At 51.4% G+C, this 18497-nt stretch overlaps 1 protein-coding gene across 7 annotated transcripts in view; it reads right to left on the reverse strand.

Annotated features, from left to right (window-relative positions):
* SIK3 (SIK family kinase 3) overlaps nt 1-18497 on the reverse strand; it is an 84159-nt gene that overhangs the window by 39273 nt on the left and 26389 nt on the right. For 5 of the 7 annotated variants that reach the window (XM_074850973.1, XM_074850972.1, XM_074850971.1 and 2 more), the window contains one exon: nt 82-198. In XM_074850973.1, the coding sequence (XP_074707074.1) occupies nt 82-123 (42 nt within the window). In that variant the 5' untranslated portion in view covers nt 124-198. Of the gene's footprint in view, nt 1-81; nt 199-9378; nt 9554-18497 lie in introns of those variants that run through there. The other 2 variants (XM_074895026.1, XM_074895027.1) reach the window with 2 other exon arrangements.

Below are 18497 nucleotides of genomic sequence, written 5' to 3' on the forward strand. Positions count from 1 at the left end.
ACGTAGCAGAAAGGGAGGGATAACCCTAGAGAAAGCACAACTATAGAGCGTAAAGGGAAGCCCACTGCAGGGTGCTCCTACCTGGTACAACCTGATGATATGCGGGTGGCAAAGCATCTTCATGATCTGAACTTCTCTAAATATCTTCTTCAGGTTCTCTTCATCCAGCTGTGTCTTATCAATTATCTTGATAGCAACCTAGCAGAAGGGGAAAACAAAAGAGAGATTATTGACCCAACTGCATATCAGGAAAAGCATTTTTAAGAACAAATACCGCACAGAAGACCCTGCCTCACACAGGCACCCACTACTGCGCTGAAAAGCACGCTATTTCTGAACTCCTGCCTGTATTTCAAAGCGAGCCCAAACATTTGTTTTGCTTGCCCGCAGGAACCGGTTTCTCAGATCTCACCAGCCAGCTCTGCTCTTCAGCCTGGCCGCTGCCGTGTTCCCTTACCGCTGGAGGATGCGCCCGAAGAGCAGCCTGAGAGCTGCACCGTGTTGGCATCAGGGCAGCGAGGGGGATGGAGAAGTTGCCAGGCTGCGACCCGGAGGGGAAACGGCTTTGGGGGATGGAAATCCGGATGCAAGTGGAAAGGACTCTGCTGCCCCTCCCAGCCAACGCCTCACTACAACAGGGCTGATCAACACGAGCAGGGACAAGAATGGGGGGGGTTCAGGCTTCTAACAACTGAGGTATTTATTTATCTATTTTAAAACAGAAGTGCTCCCTAACGCTACTTCAACAGAGTTTAAACAAGTCTAAGTGCTTCCAGTCAGGTGCTCTCCAGCCTCGAAGACTTCCTCCTCGCTCCTCTTCCCTCCACCCTCCCTGGCGCTGGCAGCTCCCAGCGCTTTCAGGCACGGACAGCAAAGCCATCAGACTGTGAACGGGGAGACTCTGCTGTGCTAAAGAGTACCTCCTCTCAAGTCCGCTGTAAGAAAGCAATTTGTTTCATCCAACACGCGCAGATAACGAGGAAGAGTCTTTTCCAGAAGGCCTGACTCAGCAGGGGAGACAAGGCAGCACTCTCAGCCAGCGTGAGACGTTGCTGGAGCAAACAGCTGAGAGAAAAGGCTGCTCTTACCAGCAGAGGAACATTTGCGCTGCTGCTTCTAAATCAGATTTCAGCCTTGAGTTAATAAGTACCTTCCTCCCCCCAAGAAACATCAGTGCGAGCGAGTAGCTACAGCATGCCAGCCTAGTTCGAGATTTGTGGGCTGAATTAACATCCACCAGCAGGTTTTCTCGCGTCGAGATGGCACACTCTCTGGGAAAAGAACCGCTTCTACAAATCTTCCCCTGGTTGCTTTGCTAAAGCATAATTTACAAAAGTTCTGTCAAGGAAGACTGCAGAATCATGCAAAGACATGGGGAAGGGCATGCAAAGCAGCACTGCGGTAAAAACCGCTGATGGTGCACAGCCTGAAGGATTTGACCCAGGAGCCCAAGCCCAATGACATCAATGCTTGTGACAGACTCCAGCATTCGCTGGGGACAGGGACACGTGCTCCGCACACAGCGGCGTGCCATGTCCACAGACAAAAAACCGCAGCAGCACACGATCCAAAACACATGCGCTTCTCCTCTGGTGCCAAACCCCAAGTGCAGTGCTAAAGGGTGCTCTGACAGGCATGGTGCCCTTTGGAGAAAAACAAACAAACAAAGGGAGCTTTAGCATGTTTAAGGGAACAGTCTGAAGCACACAAAAACTAGGCACCGCATTTTATGATAAAATCCTCGCCAGGGGAATAACTGCCCTGCATGTAAGCAGAACGCAGCAGAATCCCGAAAAGGCACCAAGCACAATAAGCTGTTTCTTTCATTTGAAACCTTTAATTCAGAGTCCAGGAACGATTCCAGACTTCTAAGTCACTGAGCATGCTTCCTACAGCAAGACCAGGAGCTGGAAGGCAGCCAGGCCTGGCACGCAGCACCAGAAGCTGCTGGCAGCAGCGGGGCTAGAGGCGAGAGGCAAGGTGAAACGGCAGAGTCGGGCCCCGCTCCGGGAGGCTGCCCAGCGGTGATTAACGGGGTGACGAGCCGCCGCTGTCCGGGGCTGGGCTGGGCTGGGCTGGCAGCCCTGTGGGCCGCGGCTCCTCCTCGCTGAGCAGCAGCCGGGTGAGGAGCGCAAGTGCCATTGGCCACGGTTCCGGCAGATCTGCACCGCGCAGTGTCAAGGACAACGCTCAGGAGTGGACTGGAAGAGCTAAGAGAGCCAGAGGGGGATTGGAAAGTGCTCGCTGCACGCTTTTCACCGAGGATTTTCCCCGCAAGAACGAGCTTTTGTAAAGCTTAAACCAATAGATAGATAAAAAAAAGCTAAGAGAAGCTTCCTCAAAGAGTGAAGCCAAGATGTCTACCGGGAGACGTGAGTCATTTTCAGGCACAAATACGTAAATGAAAATCCACAGATCTGGAGTATTCCGAAGCTCCTTACTCATTTCCCAGCTCTATATTTGCTCTACGGAAATCTCATTTCCCAGCTTAATTATATGGCTTGAGTTGACACTCTTGGCCAAGTTCAAGGTATGCAGAACATCTGATTGAATGCATCTTGGTCAGTAGGGCCAGACAAAACAGAAGAACTGAATTGCTCTGTTTTTCTCCCCGATAACGCAGGCAGGGAGAACCAGGCTGCCCCCTCTGCCGCCCGCCTGCCCCACGCTCGTCACCTTGCTACGCTGTGGGCTTCACACGCGGTGCCCTGCAACTCCACACCCGCCAGACACGCAACACCCGCGTCGGGAGCAGAGGAACGCCAACGCCAGCCAGAAGACTGCTTGGGAAGGATCTTACCGTGAGCTGGGCCAAACCTAAACCCACCCTCAAAAGTTACGAGGAGGAGAGAGCTGGCATTTCTGAAGGGGTTTCTTCAAAATGTTTTCATTCCATTCAAATGCCTCCAGCAACTGATGTAACCTAAAAGGTAAAAGTCTCCTGAAAAAGCCTGGGGAAACCACCCAGTGCTCTGGTTTCAGGAAATTCAGAGCTTCCTCACGAATGTGTGAGGGTGGAAGTAGGAAATCCCCTCCGCGCTCGCTGCAGAAGGGAAAGTGCAGGGAATTTTGGGGGGGCTGCGGAGGTACTTTATTTGGTTTGCTTCAGAGGATCGCTCTTCTCTCTCCAGAGGGAGGGAGCGGTTCAAAGGCTTTCCAGAACAGACCGAGTTGGTTCCTCCATTCCTGCATTTCCCAGCTGGCTAACATTCTCCCTTCCCTCGAAAGATGATGCAGGATTTCAACAACAAAAAGACTGGCTGAAGTCCTCTGGTCTCAGCAGCCAGACTGCCTTCACCTACAACTGGGTCGCAGGGGAAGAGCCACGGTGCATCCGGCCAGGCTAAGCGCACGCTCTCCTTCCTCCGGGAAGGTCTGCCCTGCCTAAGCCTCCCTGCCGGGACAGAGCCCCTGCAGCTGCACGCCCTCCTCTCTCCTCCTCCTCCTCCCGAGCCCGGCCCCGTCCTCCAAGCTGGGGGTGCAGGTCACGCACACGAGTATGCAGGCTTGGGGTGCTGTTCTTCCCGCCAGCAGCACCCTCCTGCCGCTGCCACAAAAGCATCTCAGCCCAGGAGAAAGCGTCGAGAAAGTACTGGCAAATCTGCTTCCTGCTCCAGCCGAAGGGAACGCCAACACGTGTGGCGCCACTAGAACTAGTACTATTATTACTAGTAGTAGTATTTATGTAAAAAGAATCAGTTTCAGGTAGTCTCGCGAAGCACCAAAAAATCCCCAACCCAAAATCAAGTGCGTTCCCTCATGCTTGCAAATATCACATGAAATAGAGAGGAGAGAGCGAGACTAAACATCATTAAATAAAGCACAAATGCAGCTACAAGTAGAAGTGGAAGAAAACCATGATCTAATTTCTTAAACAATGAAATACTGTAAAAAAGGAGTCTGAAAAATTAACTATTCTTTTGTCAAAAGTTAATGAAGCTTACAGGCAGTAGGATATATGCCAAATCTGGAGCATACATGCTGCTAGCAATTAACAAAATGTTCCCTCCATTTCTAAACCTTTCATTTTTTCCTTCTTGGATCCAAGTAAAACTGACACTAGTAATTTGAGGAAGAAAGTGTTACTTGGAAGAAATGTTAAGTTGCTAAAAACAACAGTTGGGAGAGAGAAGGTAAGGTGTTCAAACTGATGCCTGCAAGTCACTGCCGAGGTCTTGCTCTTCGGAGCCAGGAGGTCCGTCCTCTGTATTTCAGATTTTTCTCCTCCTGGTGCACTTGAGCTGAGCACCGCTCTAGTTTTTTGCTTCTAAAGCTGTGTGAGTATGCGTGTGTACCAGGCCAAGGCCCCGCGAGAAAAGGTGCAAGTTTCAAGCGCAGATTAGCAGGACAGCAGAAGGGTAGTTGAGGAACCAGAGGAGAGGCACGGGACCTCTGGAAGGCCAGAAGGGTGCAAGCACTTATCACTGGTATCAACATGTCCCCCTGCATCACATGGGAAGGCAGGAGGGACAGAAACTGCACTTCAGGTCAAAACAGCAAAGCTGCACCCGCTGCACCCCAAAATGATGAGTTCCTACTTTGCACCGAGAGACCAGATTTCAAAATCTGGTACCCGCCAGAGCTAGAAGATCACACCAAGGGTGAGAGTCTCCTAAAAAAGGCACGAGTCTGGGTTTGGAGAGAATACCTACTTGCAGGAATTAAAATTTATGTAGACATCCTGTTTATCAGCTAAGTGTGGCTAATATTCATACAGACTTCCTCGAATCAATGCTGCCCTGCCAACAAGAAGGGAAATAAATTGCTGGGTGCCCTGGCGGAGAGGCAGGAGGAGGACGGGGGCAGCACGGGGGCAGAGGGAGGGCACCCACCGTGCTCTTAAAAGTGCTCCAACTTCTGGGAAAGTACATAAGGGAGGGAAAAAAGGTAGGAGCAAACAGTCTGCCTTCAGTGGAAAGAAGCCATGAAACAGCGAACATTTCCTTTTTCTCTGTGCAGTGAACAAAGGAAAAAGCTAAAGACCCTGTCCTGGGCTAACATCTATTAGTCTGTGCCACACATTTGCTAAGATCTAATTATAACTATAATTAAACTATAATTAAAATTTCCTGCATGGATGATCATTCCATAAAGAAACCACCTTTTCCATTTCAGTCCAGTTGTTTCTATAGCAGCCTGAGTTGAAAATCAGGGAAAAAAACACTTCTTTCGGAATGTGACCATGTGACCAGCCTAATCAGTAATCGTTATAAAAGTGTAATTATGCCAGTAAGCGTTCCCGTAAGTCAGCAATTGATCTCCTCAATGCAACAAGAGCCAACAGATGGCACCGACAAACTGACTGCATTGAAAAAAAAAATCAACATGTTTATTTAGGAGAAACATTTCCTAGAATTGTTCCGAGGAGTCCTCCCGCTCCAAACTCCTCCTGGAGAACCCGCAGTAAGCACTCGCTGGCTGTCCTGCTGCGGTGGACCCGGCCACGCCACGGGGCTGCGGGGCGCTCCGAGGGCACAGGGCAGAGCGCAGCGGGCCGACAAGGGGCCGCCGGTGGGTCTTCGGACTGAGGAGTAAGCCTGGAGAAGGGTGATTGCCAGGACGGCCGCCTGCACTCCTTCTACGTCTGCAAGTTCTGCCAGCGAGGTGGCCCTCTCCCTTCCACCCACTCCCCCAGAGCTCACTCGTCCTGGGCTGGCAGCAGGAGGGCTCAGACGGACGGACAGAGAGGATCTTCTCCTCCCAGCAGCTCCTGCCTGCCAGAAACACTTGGGGAGCTCGGGAGCATGGTCTGTTTGGCTTAAGCAGCTGCTGGAGGGGTAAAAATCACTCCTGTAAGCAGATACCCAAGCTGCACAGGAGAACACCAGTAGCAGAGACCAGAATAAAGACAGATGGGGCAGTGAGGAAAAGAAAAAAAAGCAAAAAATCAGAAGAGAAAAACCTGCCATCAGTGGCTGATGCAAACTGCAAAGCACAGCAGTGCCAGCCCAGCACTGCCAGCACAACACCCCCCTCAGGAAACCTCCAGGGGAGGGTCACCTCGAGGTGCTGAACGCAGCCGAGAGGAGGTACAGAGGATGCTCTAAGGGCGGTGGGGAGCGTTAAGTGGCTGCGATGCAGCTACCAGGGGGCTGAAGCTGGATGGTTTCCTCCCCCAGCTGAGCCGCACGCTGCGGCCCACCCCATGTCCTCACGCGGCCGTCGCAGCTCCGCAGACCAGATAAGCACGCGGGCGTATGCAGAAGGCGATAGGCGTATTAGCTACGTGTGGCGGCGCTGAGCTGGCATATGGACACACGGCGGTGATAAAAACAAAGCTTGAACTCCAGGCTGCCGCCGGTCGCGTCCCCTTCCGGGAGCCCCGTTTGATAGATGCCACTCCGCAGCAACGCCGTGCTTCCGTCTGGGCCGGCGGATGGCGGAGGCACATGTTTTTCTGGCAAGCTGTCATCACAAGTTTGCTTGTGTGTTTAGGGTCGCTAAAAGTGATCTCTCGAGATGCAAATAGGCAATTTGTACAATTTTTAGTCATAAGGGAATGCTCGACAAAAAAGATGTGCTCTAACTGACATTTTAGATACCCGGCCTGTCACTGAACCATCGAGACTTCTCTTGACAAGCTCATGGGCAAAAGGGAGGCATCTCCTCCTTGGAATGAACTAACTCGCAGAATCCACCTAACTAAAAGCGATGTAGCAGATAAAACTAGGCCATTCTGCAGCAAAATCGGTGGCTTTCGGAGGAGGTACAAACAAATATTGGCAGCAACTGAAAGCAGGAAACTGTGGACCAAGATGTGTCTCAAAAAGTTGCATTTGCTCAGGAAGGAAGTTATCACCTTGTCCACATCCCTCTGCAGAATCAATGCAGTGACTTGTGTCTTGCACAAGGTGAAGAAAATACTGATGGCGTTTTCAGAAAAGTCAATATGTCCAAATCCTCTTGGCCTGCTGCAGCGTTAATACCCTGCTTGTGTGAGTGCTGTACTCTGCTATGACCTCTCCTTGTCCCCAGGGGAACAGAACCGGGGTTTCAATGGCAGAAGCACAAAACCCACATTCACATCTAGAGCCCAGCACACCAGCTAGACCCAGTGAAGAAAATCTCATCGTTTCAGTGACTGTACAACAGCCTATAAATGCGGTTGGAACCCTTGCAGCCAGAGGAGACTCATCCACGACACCCTCCAGGAGTCCAGCCCTTACCCGTGCTGACCACCAGAACACCAATTCCTCATTTTCCAGTCTTGTACTAACACTACGCCGGCAGCTGCAGCTTCTCTTTTCAAAAAGAAACTATCAGACACGTACAAGAGGTGAATGCCCCCACCCGAAGGACACTGCTTCACAGCATGAGCTTCTGTGTCAAATGGTGACCTGATCCTAAAGGCAAATTCTCTCTATTCCGAAAGGTGCACAGGATGACAGGGATCCTCTTGCACGTTCTGCCACAGCACGTAAGAAAGTGTTCTGCAAGCAACGAGCACGCTTACTCGCATTGCTACAGCCGGCTTCCAGGAACTTCACAGTTACCTTGCCTTGCAGGTCAGCAGCATGCCCTTCTGCAGAGCTTCTAATTGTTTCCTCACCTGGGGTAACAGCAGGAAACAATAGAGAGATTTTAAGTTGCCTTCGCTGGCTGCCGAGCATGCTCACGTAAGCGACACCACAGGCTTGCCGAACAGCACCAAGGGCGCTGAGACTGCAGAGAAAGGCAAGGGAAGTGTAACCGGAGATGCCAATTAGATAAACAAACCATTTCAGTGCACAAAGAACCTCCTGCTGCAAATCAGTGGTGCTGCAAGTGCCAGTCCTCCGGCCCGCAGCAGGGTCACACCGTGAAGCATCACCTGGGAGCGCAAACGCGAGGCCCGGGAAGAGCCCGCGCGGAGGGACAGGCTGCAGCACATCGCGCAGAACCACGCCGCCCGCCGCTGCTGCTTTGCTGTGAGGAGCGTGCCGAGGCTGTGCGGAATTACTGCATCAGTCCACAAAACCCGACGGCTGCGCGGCGAGTTACCCAGCCTTCAGGCTGACCAGAACTTCAGAGGACCCAACTGTGCCCAAGGAGGTCAGCCACCTGCAGCTTAAGCACCAGAATCCCTTAAGCTACACCACGTTTACCTCCAGGCTTTATCCTTAAAGGCAAGATCTCCAGAACCTCTTCTAGGAGATGCTGCACCTCCTGGTCGCAGCCGCTGCTGCCTTCTCTTCCTCAGCTACAGCAGGAGACTACACTGGATTGGGCCGAAGGCAGAACAAGTCTTAGCAAACCAGACTGTAGCCAGCCCCACCGAACCAATTCAAACAAAAGTATGGGGTGTTCACACAATTCCTGCCTCTTCTAAATTCCACCAGTTTTGCACTGTCCCGTGTTTACAATACGAACGGCCTCTCCACCTTTTCATTTAGCACTCAGTTACAAGAGGAGAAAAACCCTCCAGCTCCACAGCTTCAGCTGACATTAGGGCCAGTAATTTGGTTTTAGTTCAGAAGCCTTATAAAATTACTGTAATGCTTAACAGATGCAAGACAAAGAACTTCACAGGAGTCAGAACCGTGAATTAGAGGTGGTATGGAAAATTATTTATCCTAGTCAAGAAAAAAAAAAAACAAACCACACCCAGAAACACCAGCCTCCTGTGCTACTACACTGAAAGATGTCCACAGGGCCATCCACAGATAGGCGTGAAACAGCGAACGCCTGGGTACGTGATTTAATTGGACTCCTTCATACCTTGAATATAAATGCAGAATATCCAAGAACCGGTATTAAAACTTAGCCTAAGCCTAAGGGAAAAAGCTTAGGTAAAAGCCAAGTAAAGGCCTCTCTCCCCACCGATGTTGGACCCCCCAGCACAGTCCCTGGCTTCTTTACGTCTTATTTCTGCCTCGGGATCTTTGATCTAATGAGACTCTTTCTACAGCAGAGATCAAGATTTCCCTAACCAGTGGATGATGTTACCAGTTCACAAAACTCAAGCTGCAAATTAGGCCACTGTCGGGTCAAATCTAACCTGAGTTGCAGGTGTGAAACACATCACACAGACATTTAATGGGAAAGCAGCTTTAGCTTGTAGCATCAGCACTGACCCTACAGTAATTACGGAGGGATCCACCGAGGCGATGCAAGGACTGTGGGGGTTTGCTGGAGTGAAAGGAATGAAAACTCCACCAGGAACACTGCTGTGGTTCAGCCGTATGATCTGCTGACAGTCTGCAGCGCTACCTCCATGGCTTCCATGCAAATTAAAAGCAATCTTGGCACCTACTACACAAAGACTCCACTTGCTAATTAAAACCGGTTTTTGAATGAGCTTAAGCTAGTGCAGAACCTTATGGAGGTATATTTAAATTGATGTAAACCAGTCAAATGCCATGTGAAAAAGCAGATCCTGGTCACGTAGGCTTGACTCACCTTTTAACAACTTAAAGAAATCCCAGTGGTACGTTCCAGCTCAGCGCACGGCAGAGTCCCCGGACCACTACGAAATGCCTGGCTGTAACCAGGTGAGGCCAAAACCATGTCACTTAACCTCAGAGGGCACTTCTGCACCAGGTTTACCGTCGTTCTTTTATTTGCCAGGACAGGAGAGAGGAGGAGACTACACTGAATTCATTTGCAGTATCAGTCTGACACAGTTGTGCAACACCCCCAGGGCTATCCAACATAACGCAGCAGGCCGTAACAACAGCAGGAAAATTAAGACTGCTTCCGAGAAAAGCTCGCTGTTATCAATGCTGGGGTCTCCCTGACTTGCAGGAATTACACCCAGAATGACGCCGACTTGCACGGGGCGGAGGACATGACTTCACTCAACGCCAGTACAGCCCTTTTTCAAACACGGAGTTGTTTTGTTTGTCCCTACCTCACCATCTCTCTGAAAAGCCCAAAGAAGGAACAGGAAAATGAAATCCATACGGAGAGGCGCGTGGGATCACCTCCGACCAACGCCATCACCTCTCCCTTTTGGGCACACGCGCACCCTCCCGGGTTGCCCGGCCCCAGCCCACCACCCCCAGCCCTCTTGGGGCCGCCTCGCTGCGGGCAGCCTAAAGACAAGGTTCCGTTTACCAGCAACTTCAATACCCGTTTGTCAGTATTATGGCAGGAGATGTGGGTTGCGCACCGTAACCGAGCACCGCTCAGGCTCCTAACATCTCATGAGATTGCCATTTTAAGATTTAAAGCGGCTGTCAAAGAGCCAGTGTTGCTAAAGCTCAAAAGCCCATCAGCGTCCAAGGAGTAAAGCGTTAGTAACACATGTCAGACCCAAGTAAGAGCGTCTTGCAAAAGCCCAAGTGCAAACTCTTAAGCTGCAACTGATTTATTGTTGCTTTGCCCAGAACCAAGCGGCAGCTGAAGTAGGAAGCACACCAACTCATAAATCCAGCTCATTTCAGCAGTCAAGGCCTGCTTGGAAGATCACCTGTACTCCAACGAGCCCGTTTCTTACGCTGCTGCTGCTCTTGCCTGCAGCCAGAGCCGGAGGGAATCAAGCGAGCCTGTTCCTCCCTGGTGGTGCGTTACAGCAACACTACACTCTTGGACCGAGTTGCTTAGCAGCAGAGTTTTGGAAATGTAGTTGCATGCAGGAAGAAATCTGTCACAGCAGGCGACGCATCAAGAATGCTGCACGGCAGCGGCCGCCGGTCCGTCCGCCACAAAACCAAGCTGTGCTTGCTGCGACACGGAGACCGTGTCCGAGAGCAGAGGGGGAACGGCACAGAGTCCACCTTCCCGGGGATTAGGGGAAGAACAGTCTCACATATCCATAGGAAGCCTTCACAAAACTACTGGGATATCGGAGCAAGCAAGTTTTAAAATTGTTACTGAAAGTTCCCCCAGATTGTCGTTTTGCTCTAATTCAGTCATGACCTAGAAATGCAAGTGATGAGGGAAGACAGCACATTTCAGGTACACAGCTGCCAATTAGACTCAGCTTTGAATGCAAGTGCATTGGATTATTAAAACATAAAAGGTCAGAAGTAAGGAAAGTTAGTAGATGGTGTGCATGAAGTGTTGAACCATACCGTACTTTGGGGTTTGACTATTTTTAAGCAATACTTACAAAGCAAAGAAGCCCCACTGGGCTTGAGAGGCCTCCAGTGAGAAGAGGGAACCCCTTAACCTCACTCATATCAGAACACGTAGGGAGCAGCCAGCACCGGTGCACCACAACGGGTCTCTCAGCAAGTAAACAGTAGCTGGCTACTTTTTAATGGCAAGAGCAAGATGCAGGCAGCGGAAGCACCCCTGGTTTGGCTCACCGGTCCTCCACAGCACACAAGAAATCCGATGGCTGTAAGCTGTCGGGAGAAATAACTGGCACTGTACACCAGGATGCACAGCAGAGCCACAGGGAGCCTTTGCACCGGCTTCCAATTCCCTTCCCGAGGCTCCTCAAGGGTTAAAGCAGAGGCCTTCTGGAAGATATTAAGCACCGATGTCTTGGCTTCCCTTCTGCAAACAGCAACAACCTCCAGAGGAATCTGTCATCCCGTATAACAATCCCTTTCACTCAACCTCAGCGGCCTGCTCCCCTCGCCTCGCCACAGCCCAAGCGGCGGTGGCTCCGTGCTGAGCCGTTACACCGGGCTCTGCCCGCGTGCCAGGGAGGAGGCCGGCGTCTGCAGCAGGTTTTAATGTGGACCTAGGTTACAGGCAGTGATCTGCAGAAGCGTAACAGCTCCTGGCTGAAAAAGGAGGCTGCAAGAACATTAAATATCACACTGGGATCACAACAGTATCGGAGAAAATCTAAAGCGACAGATAAAATGGAACGAATCATTACCCCACTTCCTATGCCATCAAGCCCATTGGGGAATACGGTATTCTGGGCTCCAAAATGCAAACTTGCAGATATTTTCCTAAGCCTGTGCACGTTAGGTCTTTTCTATACCAAAGTGAATCTACTTGGATATTCCAAATAAACCCAAACAGCCTGCCCTTGCAGAGAAGGGCGTTATGCTGTAATATTGCTACAACTCCGTGACTGCCAAACACTACGACCTTGTCCCCAGGGTGCCCCCAGTGCACCACGGGCATGTCCCAAAGGCTCTGCAGCCAGCTCGGCTCCCACGAGGGCAGCGAGACCGCCCGAGGCTCCGCACCGAGGGACCGGCACCTCGCGATCGTCGGCGTCTTCCACAAGCACAGACACCCGCCTGCCACCGTTCAGAAAGGCTGCTGAAGGGCCAGAAAGACAGGGAAATCAGAGCTACGACAAAAATCCCACCTGATAGGCCGAGTCCCGAGGCAGCCGTTAGCTATCGGCACACGAAGGCTTTGCGCATGGTCCACAGAAGTTCGGGATTTCGATGCAGAGCTGTTCCCGGCTGCTCGTGGGGAGCCAGCTCCAGGCTGGGTGCGGGGCTGCCCCCCAACACGGCCCTCCTGATGCCAATGGGTGCTGGGGGGTGCCGGCCCCCTCCCCTGCAGTCTCTGTGTGCAAGCACATGCCGCTCCCACGCCCTGGACGGTTCAGATCACAGTTAGCAGGGGTAGCATCCCCTTTATTTCTGGGATCATTTTTAAAGGTGTCAAATGCATTAATGCTGCAGGATCTGGAGTCTACTGAGCGGGAAGGGACCGAGATTTTGACAGGAGAGCAAAGAATAAAGCAAAATGCTAGCTCTAGATGATGTATTTAGAAATTTTTAGACACTGCGTTTCCAGCAAGAGCCTTTATACAGTTTGCCATGATTAGGTGGCAGTTTCTATGGGAACAAACAAGCAGCGGCCCCGTCACAAGATGTCTCATAACCAGCACTTCCTCACGGCTTCGCATGAAACGCACCGTCCTCTCGCTGCGTCGGGAGATGCAGGCTCCCAGCCCCGCAGCACGGTCCTGTTTTGAATGCTGAGGGCAGAGCCCATATGCGTTTATGATGAACATCCACTGCTTTGCAAGACTGTACTAGCCGTCAGGATTAATGTATTCTCAGCGGCAGCCAACCCATTTGACATCTACTTTAATTTGGGCAAGCTCTCCTGCCCGTGTAAATGTTCACCCTGAGAACGGGCCTTTTCTTTGTGAAAAGACAGGCAGCAGTGGGGTGCCAGGGCCCCAGTCAAACCAGAACAGAGCAGCCGAGAGAAGATATAAAGGTACGGCAATCTGAAGGTAAAAAGCACCGTGAAGGCTAAGTACTTCATACCTGCAATGCCAGACGTTAGACCTCACTTTTTCTCTGGACCATTCATCCTCTTCCCCCTCAAAACCACCCCCAAACATCTACAAGTTGAACTTGAACAACTGATGAAGCATCTGAGCCAATTAAAGCCTGAATCTCAGGAAAATTTCTCATGTTGCAGCATAGCCTCCCAAAGATGTTCCGGAGCAGGTTATCAGCTCGCAAGGCAGAATTACAACAGATACGCCCGAAGTACTTCCAGTACAAAGCCGACGCAGACATTTGGCTCAAAGGAGTCCAGCCTTTGTGTGCAGGTAAGGCACCAACACGCTGGTTTCGAATCTCCACGTGGTGAGGGGAGACCCAAGCAATGGTGAGTGTTGGCTCGGGCAAAGCGAGCCCAGGAGTCGGGCCGGGAGCCAGCGGTGAGGGGTGGAGAACCGCAGCACCTCTGCTGCACGTTCACTTACGCGTCCGTTCAACTACCGCCTGCTCCGAACAGCTTCTGAAAGGCTGTAGTTTACCTCTCAAAGACGTCTCCATCGATACTATGGTTACTACGTGCCTGCAAAACCTAGTAACCTTAGTCTGCATTTGGCTCAAAAAAAGAAGAGAAACGATCAAACCAATGCAACACGAATTTTTAGCCCTAAAATGTCAGAACTTCCACTGCAGTTCCAAGAATACAGAAGAAAGCAATTTTCTTCTCAAAACCATCACCTCTATTTACTATCTCCACCCCTTAAGTTAATTAAAAATCCCTCAATTAGCTGATTTAGGGAGGGTTAATGTTACTCTCAGGAAGACTGGTTCCACGCCCCCCTGGGCCTGAAAACAACCGTGGCTGCCTCCATCCCCTCGATGACACAGACCAACATTTTCAGCCTCAGCAAAGGTTCCAGAGTATTACCACCCCTCAACTCCAAAACGGTTATGAAATGAAGTGGAAATTTTTAGGAAGGGAAGCCAAAAGTGAAACTGTAAGGAATGTAGCCTTCACATTAACCCTCAACCACCAAGTGAAAGTCCAAGCAACGCACGGCCCCTTCCTCTGCCCAGTCTTGCCCACGCTTTGCAGTTGAAGCAAACCCAATCGTGTCAGCGTTAGCACCCAACTTTCAGGAAAGGTGCCTCCCCTGTGCCCCCGCCCCGTCTATCTCTCACTGTTTGCACTGGCTCAGAAAGACATTTACTGGGTGTATTAGGTCTAGTGACCCTAAAACCTCAGTCCAGTGCAGCCAGAGCAGCAGCTCTGGCGGAAAGCAAGCTGGCAGCACGGCGCAGGGCTGCCCACGCTCCCGCACACGCAGGGAACCGCCTGGCTGGGAGCTCACCCCACCGTCACCACCGTCACCCCGCCCTGCAAGGGCCCTTCTCGGGGCGCTGCTGAAAAAAGAGAGCTCTGTGGGCACAGCAGGAGAGGCAAAGCTGAAGCTCACCTTGTCTAAGCTGTGCAGCCTACTGCTCCTCCCCAGACTCCTCCAAACCCCCTGTGCGCTGGGAGAACCGCCGGCTGCTGCACCCTTCTGCTTTCAGCAGAGTTTACGGAAGTACAAAGGAAGATGCAAAGTCGGCAACTTATGTTCAATCATAATGTTTGGCTTAAAATAAACCCATGTTCTGTGGTGGTATTTCCACCAAAGGGTGAGGGGGGAATACCTAAGTCAAGTCAGAAATTTCCTCGCTCTTAACCAGTGAGCAGCTCGGAGCTTGCTGAGGACAAAAACACCCTTGCAGTTATTTCCACTAGTGATGTCAGAACACAGTACCTGCCTCTCGTTGCTTTAGGAAGCTTGCTTCTCCCCCAGAAACCACAAACAAAAAGATTAGCTTAAAAATTAAATTTGTTTCATAACAAAGCAAGCCTGACAGAAGATCCTTCCACAGCAGCGACTGCACAGACCCACTTTTTAAAGAATCGCCTTTTGCTCTGGGGCAGAACTGAATGACGACACTAGAGAAGCCTACAAGTCACTTCAACAATAGTATCTGATTTCCCTTATCAGTAGAAATGACCTAAACCCACAGATAATGCGCTCAGGAGTTGAAAACCTACTTCAAAGCCAAAACATGATCCGGCAACGGCCTCTCAGGGGAGCATGGTACAGCACGGCCCGAGAAAAAGGGCACCTGGATGGAGAAGCTCAGCGCCACAAGAAAAGGCTGCCGAAGCCAGCCGAGGAAGCTGGTGCCCACCCGTGCCAGCAGCTCACTGCTACTTCCTCGCACAGGAAAGAGCCTTGGCAACGAAGGGCACTGCTGCAAATCCCCTGTCCCCGAGGACCCGCAGCCCTACGACACCCAACACCTCTTCACACCGCCCAGGCAGCGAGCAGGAGCTCTTCGGGTGCTGGTTTTCCCCTTCTGAAGGTGGATCGGCTGGGGAGTCCTCCCAGCAGCGCAAGAAGAGGAGGTAAGCCCTCGCCCGCAAGGAGGAAAGAGCCCTGGTCGAGGTTATCGTGAAGGACAGCGTGGAGATTTTATTTCCAGCTTTACTGGCAAACCAGGGGCAACATCCTCACCTGTTCTCTTGTAAGAGAGAACCAAACCATCGCAGCCCTCGGGAAGGCCGGTCTCATGTTCACGATTCACCTTTCTGTGCAAGCCGAAGCACAGCACGGCTCCTCAGAGGAGTTGATTCCAGTAAGGACAGGACAATTCCTGAGCTTCACCCTAAACACCCAAGCAAGCTGCTGCTCTCCAGGTATCACACACAGCCGTTAACCCCAGGTCGGTGGCAGGATGCGGCAAAGGGCCAAAAATCACAAACAGCAAGAGGCGTCACGGTCTTATCGCTGCCACGCCATCCACGCAGAGTAAACACGTTACTCCACAAGCCAGCGGCTTCGGCTGGAGAAGTGGGAGACCAGCAGCAACCAGGGCTCAGGCGGCCGGAGAGTTCTGAGGGGGGTTTCCGCCCTCAGCACTAACGCAGTCCTCACACGCGTCACAAATAACCATCGCTGCATCCCAGCTCCAAAACTTAAAGCGAGGGACAAGGGAGTATTTTTGGAGCATGGAGACACTGCTATTTTGAAAGCAGACTTCAGCGCTGTAGTACCGAAATTCTAATTGTGGCTGCTGCTTTGCTTTGCCACCGTAAATCCTGTTCTGAGGGAGTAAGACAGCAGCCAATACATGAGCGTAGGCATTGCACAACTGGGCTTCTACAAGCACTTGGTGTGAAGAATAATGTTCTTAAAAGATTTAATTTCGAGGGAATGTTTAAATACTGAAGAGTAAACACTGAGTCAGAGACATGCACTAAATACAGGTAAATGCAGCAGGGGCACGTGGAAGCAAAGCCGCAGCCTGGAATTCACTCAATGCCTCTCCTTGTACATGTGAAATTCAGGGCCCGACAGAGGACAAAGCCTCTTTTATACGTGCAGAAACTTCAAGAAAACAAAACCCCAACAAATAAGGCCAATCTACAGATCCGTTTGGGGGTCTTAAAACACGTCTGCAACACCCAAGGTCGCGTGTCTGAATTTTCAGCAGTTGGGCTGTTCCGCGCGCAGGGCACAGGCAGCGAGGACTCGCCAGCCCAGGAATCGCCGAGCAGAAAGGGTGGGACCGCGATCACCGCACTTGTCCAGGAAACCGCTCCGCATCTTCGGGGAGGCGACGCGGTGCACCAGTTTCTTTGCACAGCACGGATTGCTCCCTTCCACACGCACGTGGAAATCTCAGAATACAGCAGTTTTCCCATTTCACGGTATTTCTTACAACAAGCAGGTCAGGAGTAGTTGCACCAGGACACCGACCACGCGGTTTGATTTTTTCTTTCAGTAGAATGAAAATATCTACTTTCACGAGAACAAACTGATGCAGCTACTGAATTGTTTTACTTATCCTAGATCTTATAATACAACAAAATGCACATAAAAGCAAAAAGAACTATATATTAAGGAAACTCTCCAGTTCAAACAGCCACAACAGACAGAGGCGTGTTTAATTTCTACAAATTCTTGCAGACCATACACCATGCAGGTAATAGGCATTTTCTGAGCCACCCTCCCTTCCTTAGGTGCACCCCCAGGAGACAGTGCTCTGTCTGACACCGTCCAGGGCCAAGCAGAAGCACAAGCTTCCCTCGGCAGAACCCATCTTAGCACGTCAGGGCATCTGTTAAAATCCTTCCGCAGCTAAACTACCATTTCAAAACAAACTCGCCAGGCCATGACAAAAGCAGAAGGCACAGCTGGAAGCTCCCACCACCTCTGCCCCCACCGAAACACAGATAGCGCGGGCCAGTTCGGCACGGCCACCCAGGGGGGCTTTATCGGCTACCTGGGGCTGCCCAGAGGCGCAGGGCCTGCACACCCCAGCCCTCGCTTCACCGCCCAGCAAAGCTCAGGCCGCTCGGCCAAGGGATTTTTGCCTCCTCGAAGGGGAAGGGGACCAGCGAGTTCTCTGCAAACTTGGCAGATCATGTGGGAACCGATACAGCCAGGGTGGGCAAGCTGGAGCCAGAAGAACAGTTTTGGCTCCTAAGCTAGAAGCCTGAAAAATTGGAAGTGGCACTCCATTTGTTTAAATTACCTTCTGAAACCATGCTCCATATGTGGGAATAAACAGTCACTCTAGTAGCCCTGAACACAACCGGCAGTAAATTGTTCCAAGATGCACATCTGCATTTACCAAAGATTAGACAGACAGGCTGCCAAGTCAGGATTTGATTTTCCTCACAAGCCTTTTTTTTTTTTTTAAAGAACTCTTAACTGAACATGGCAGCACAGAAAGGTACTATCTGTGCAACAGGAACAGATCACCATCACCCCCACCTCGTTCCAACAAAGGTCTCAGTCTGTCCCGCTGCCGGCTGCGAGCAGAGACCACCGAACAGAGCACGCCCTGTTTGTCCCTCTCACACCGCACCTCCATAGCCCACGTCACCCTGGAACCCCAGAGAAAAAATAAAATCCCTCCCTCCCCAGCCTGCAGAAAAGAGCAGTTTCAGGAATTCGGTTTCACATTTTACGCCTTGTGCCCACACAAGCATTATTCTGAGGGCAAGAGAAAAAAAAAAAAAGCAAGCGTTCACATTTAATCTGTGAAGGAGCAGTCTCCATTCCCCTCATCCCCCAGGAACGATGTCTGACCTTCCCTGGTCACTGCCAGCACTGCCGTGGGACGGGGGTACCCCGGCCCTGACCCTGGCCGGGAAGGCAGATGACATCGTGCAGGTGGAGTCTGTCTTACGGATAATTTCCAAAAGCACAGAGTGCTGAGGGAAGCGACACCTCGCTCTAAGGTAGCGCAGCTCCTCCTACGTCGTGGACTGGCCTTTGCCTACCGAAGAACCAGGCAGAAAGCAGATGAGAGATCAGCTGCGAGGATCCATTTCGGGGGCGCGGCTGCTGCTGACACTAAGCGCACCGAGGGGCTTTCGGGCGC

Source organism: Strix uralensis, chromosome 26, assembly GCF_047716275.1.
Source record: "Strix uralensis isolate ZFMK-TIS-50842 chromosome 26, bStrUra1, whole genome shotgun sequence".
NCBI classification, from domain to species: domain Eukaryota; kingdom Metazoa; phylum Chordata; class Aves; order Strigiformes; family Strigidae; genus Strix; species Strix uralensis.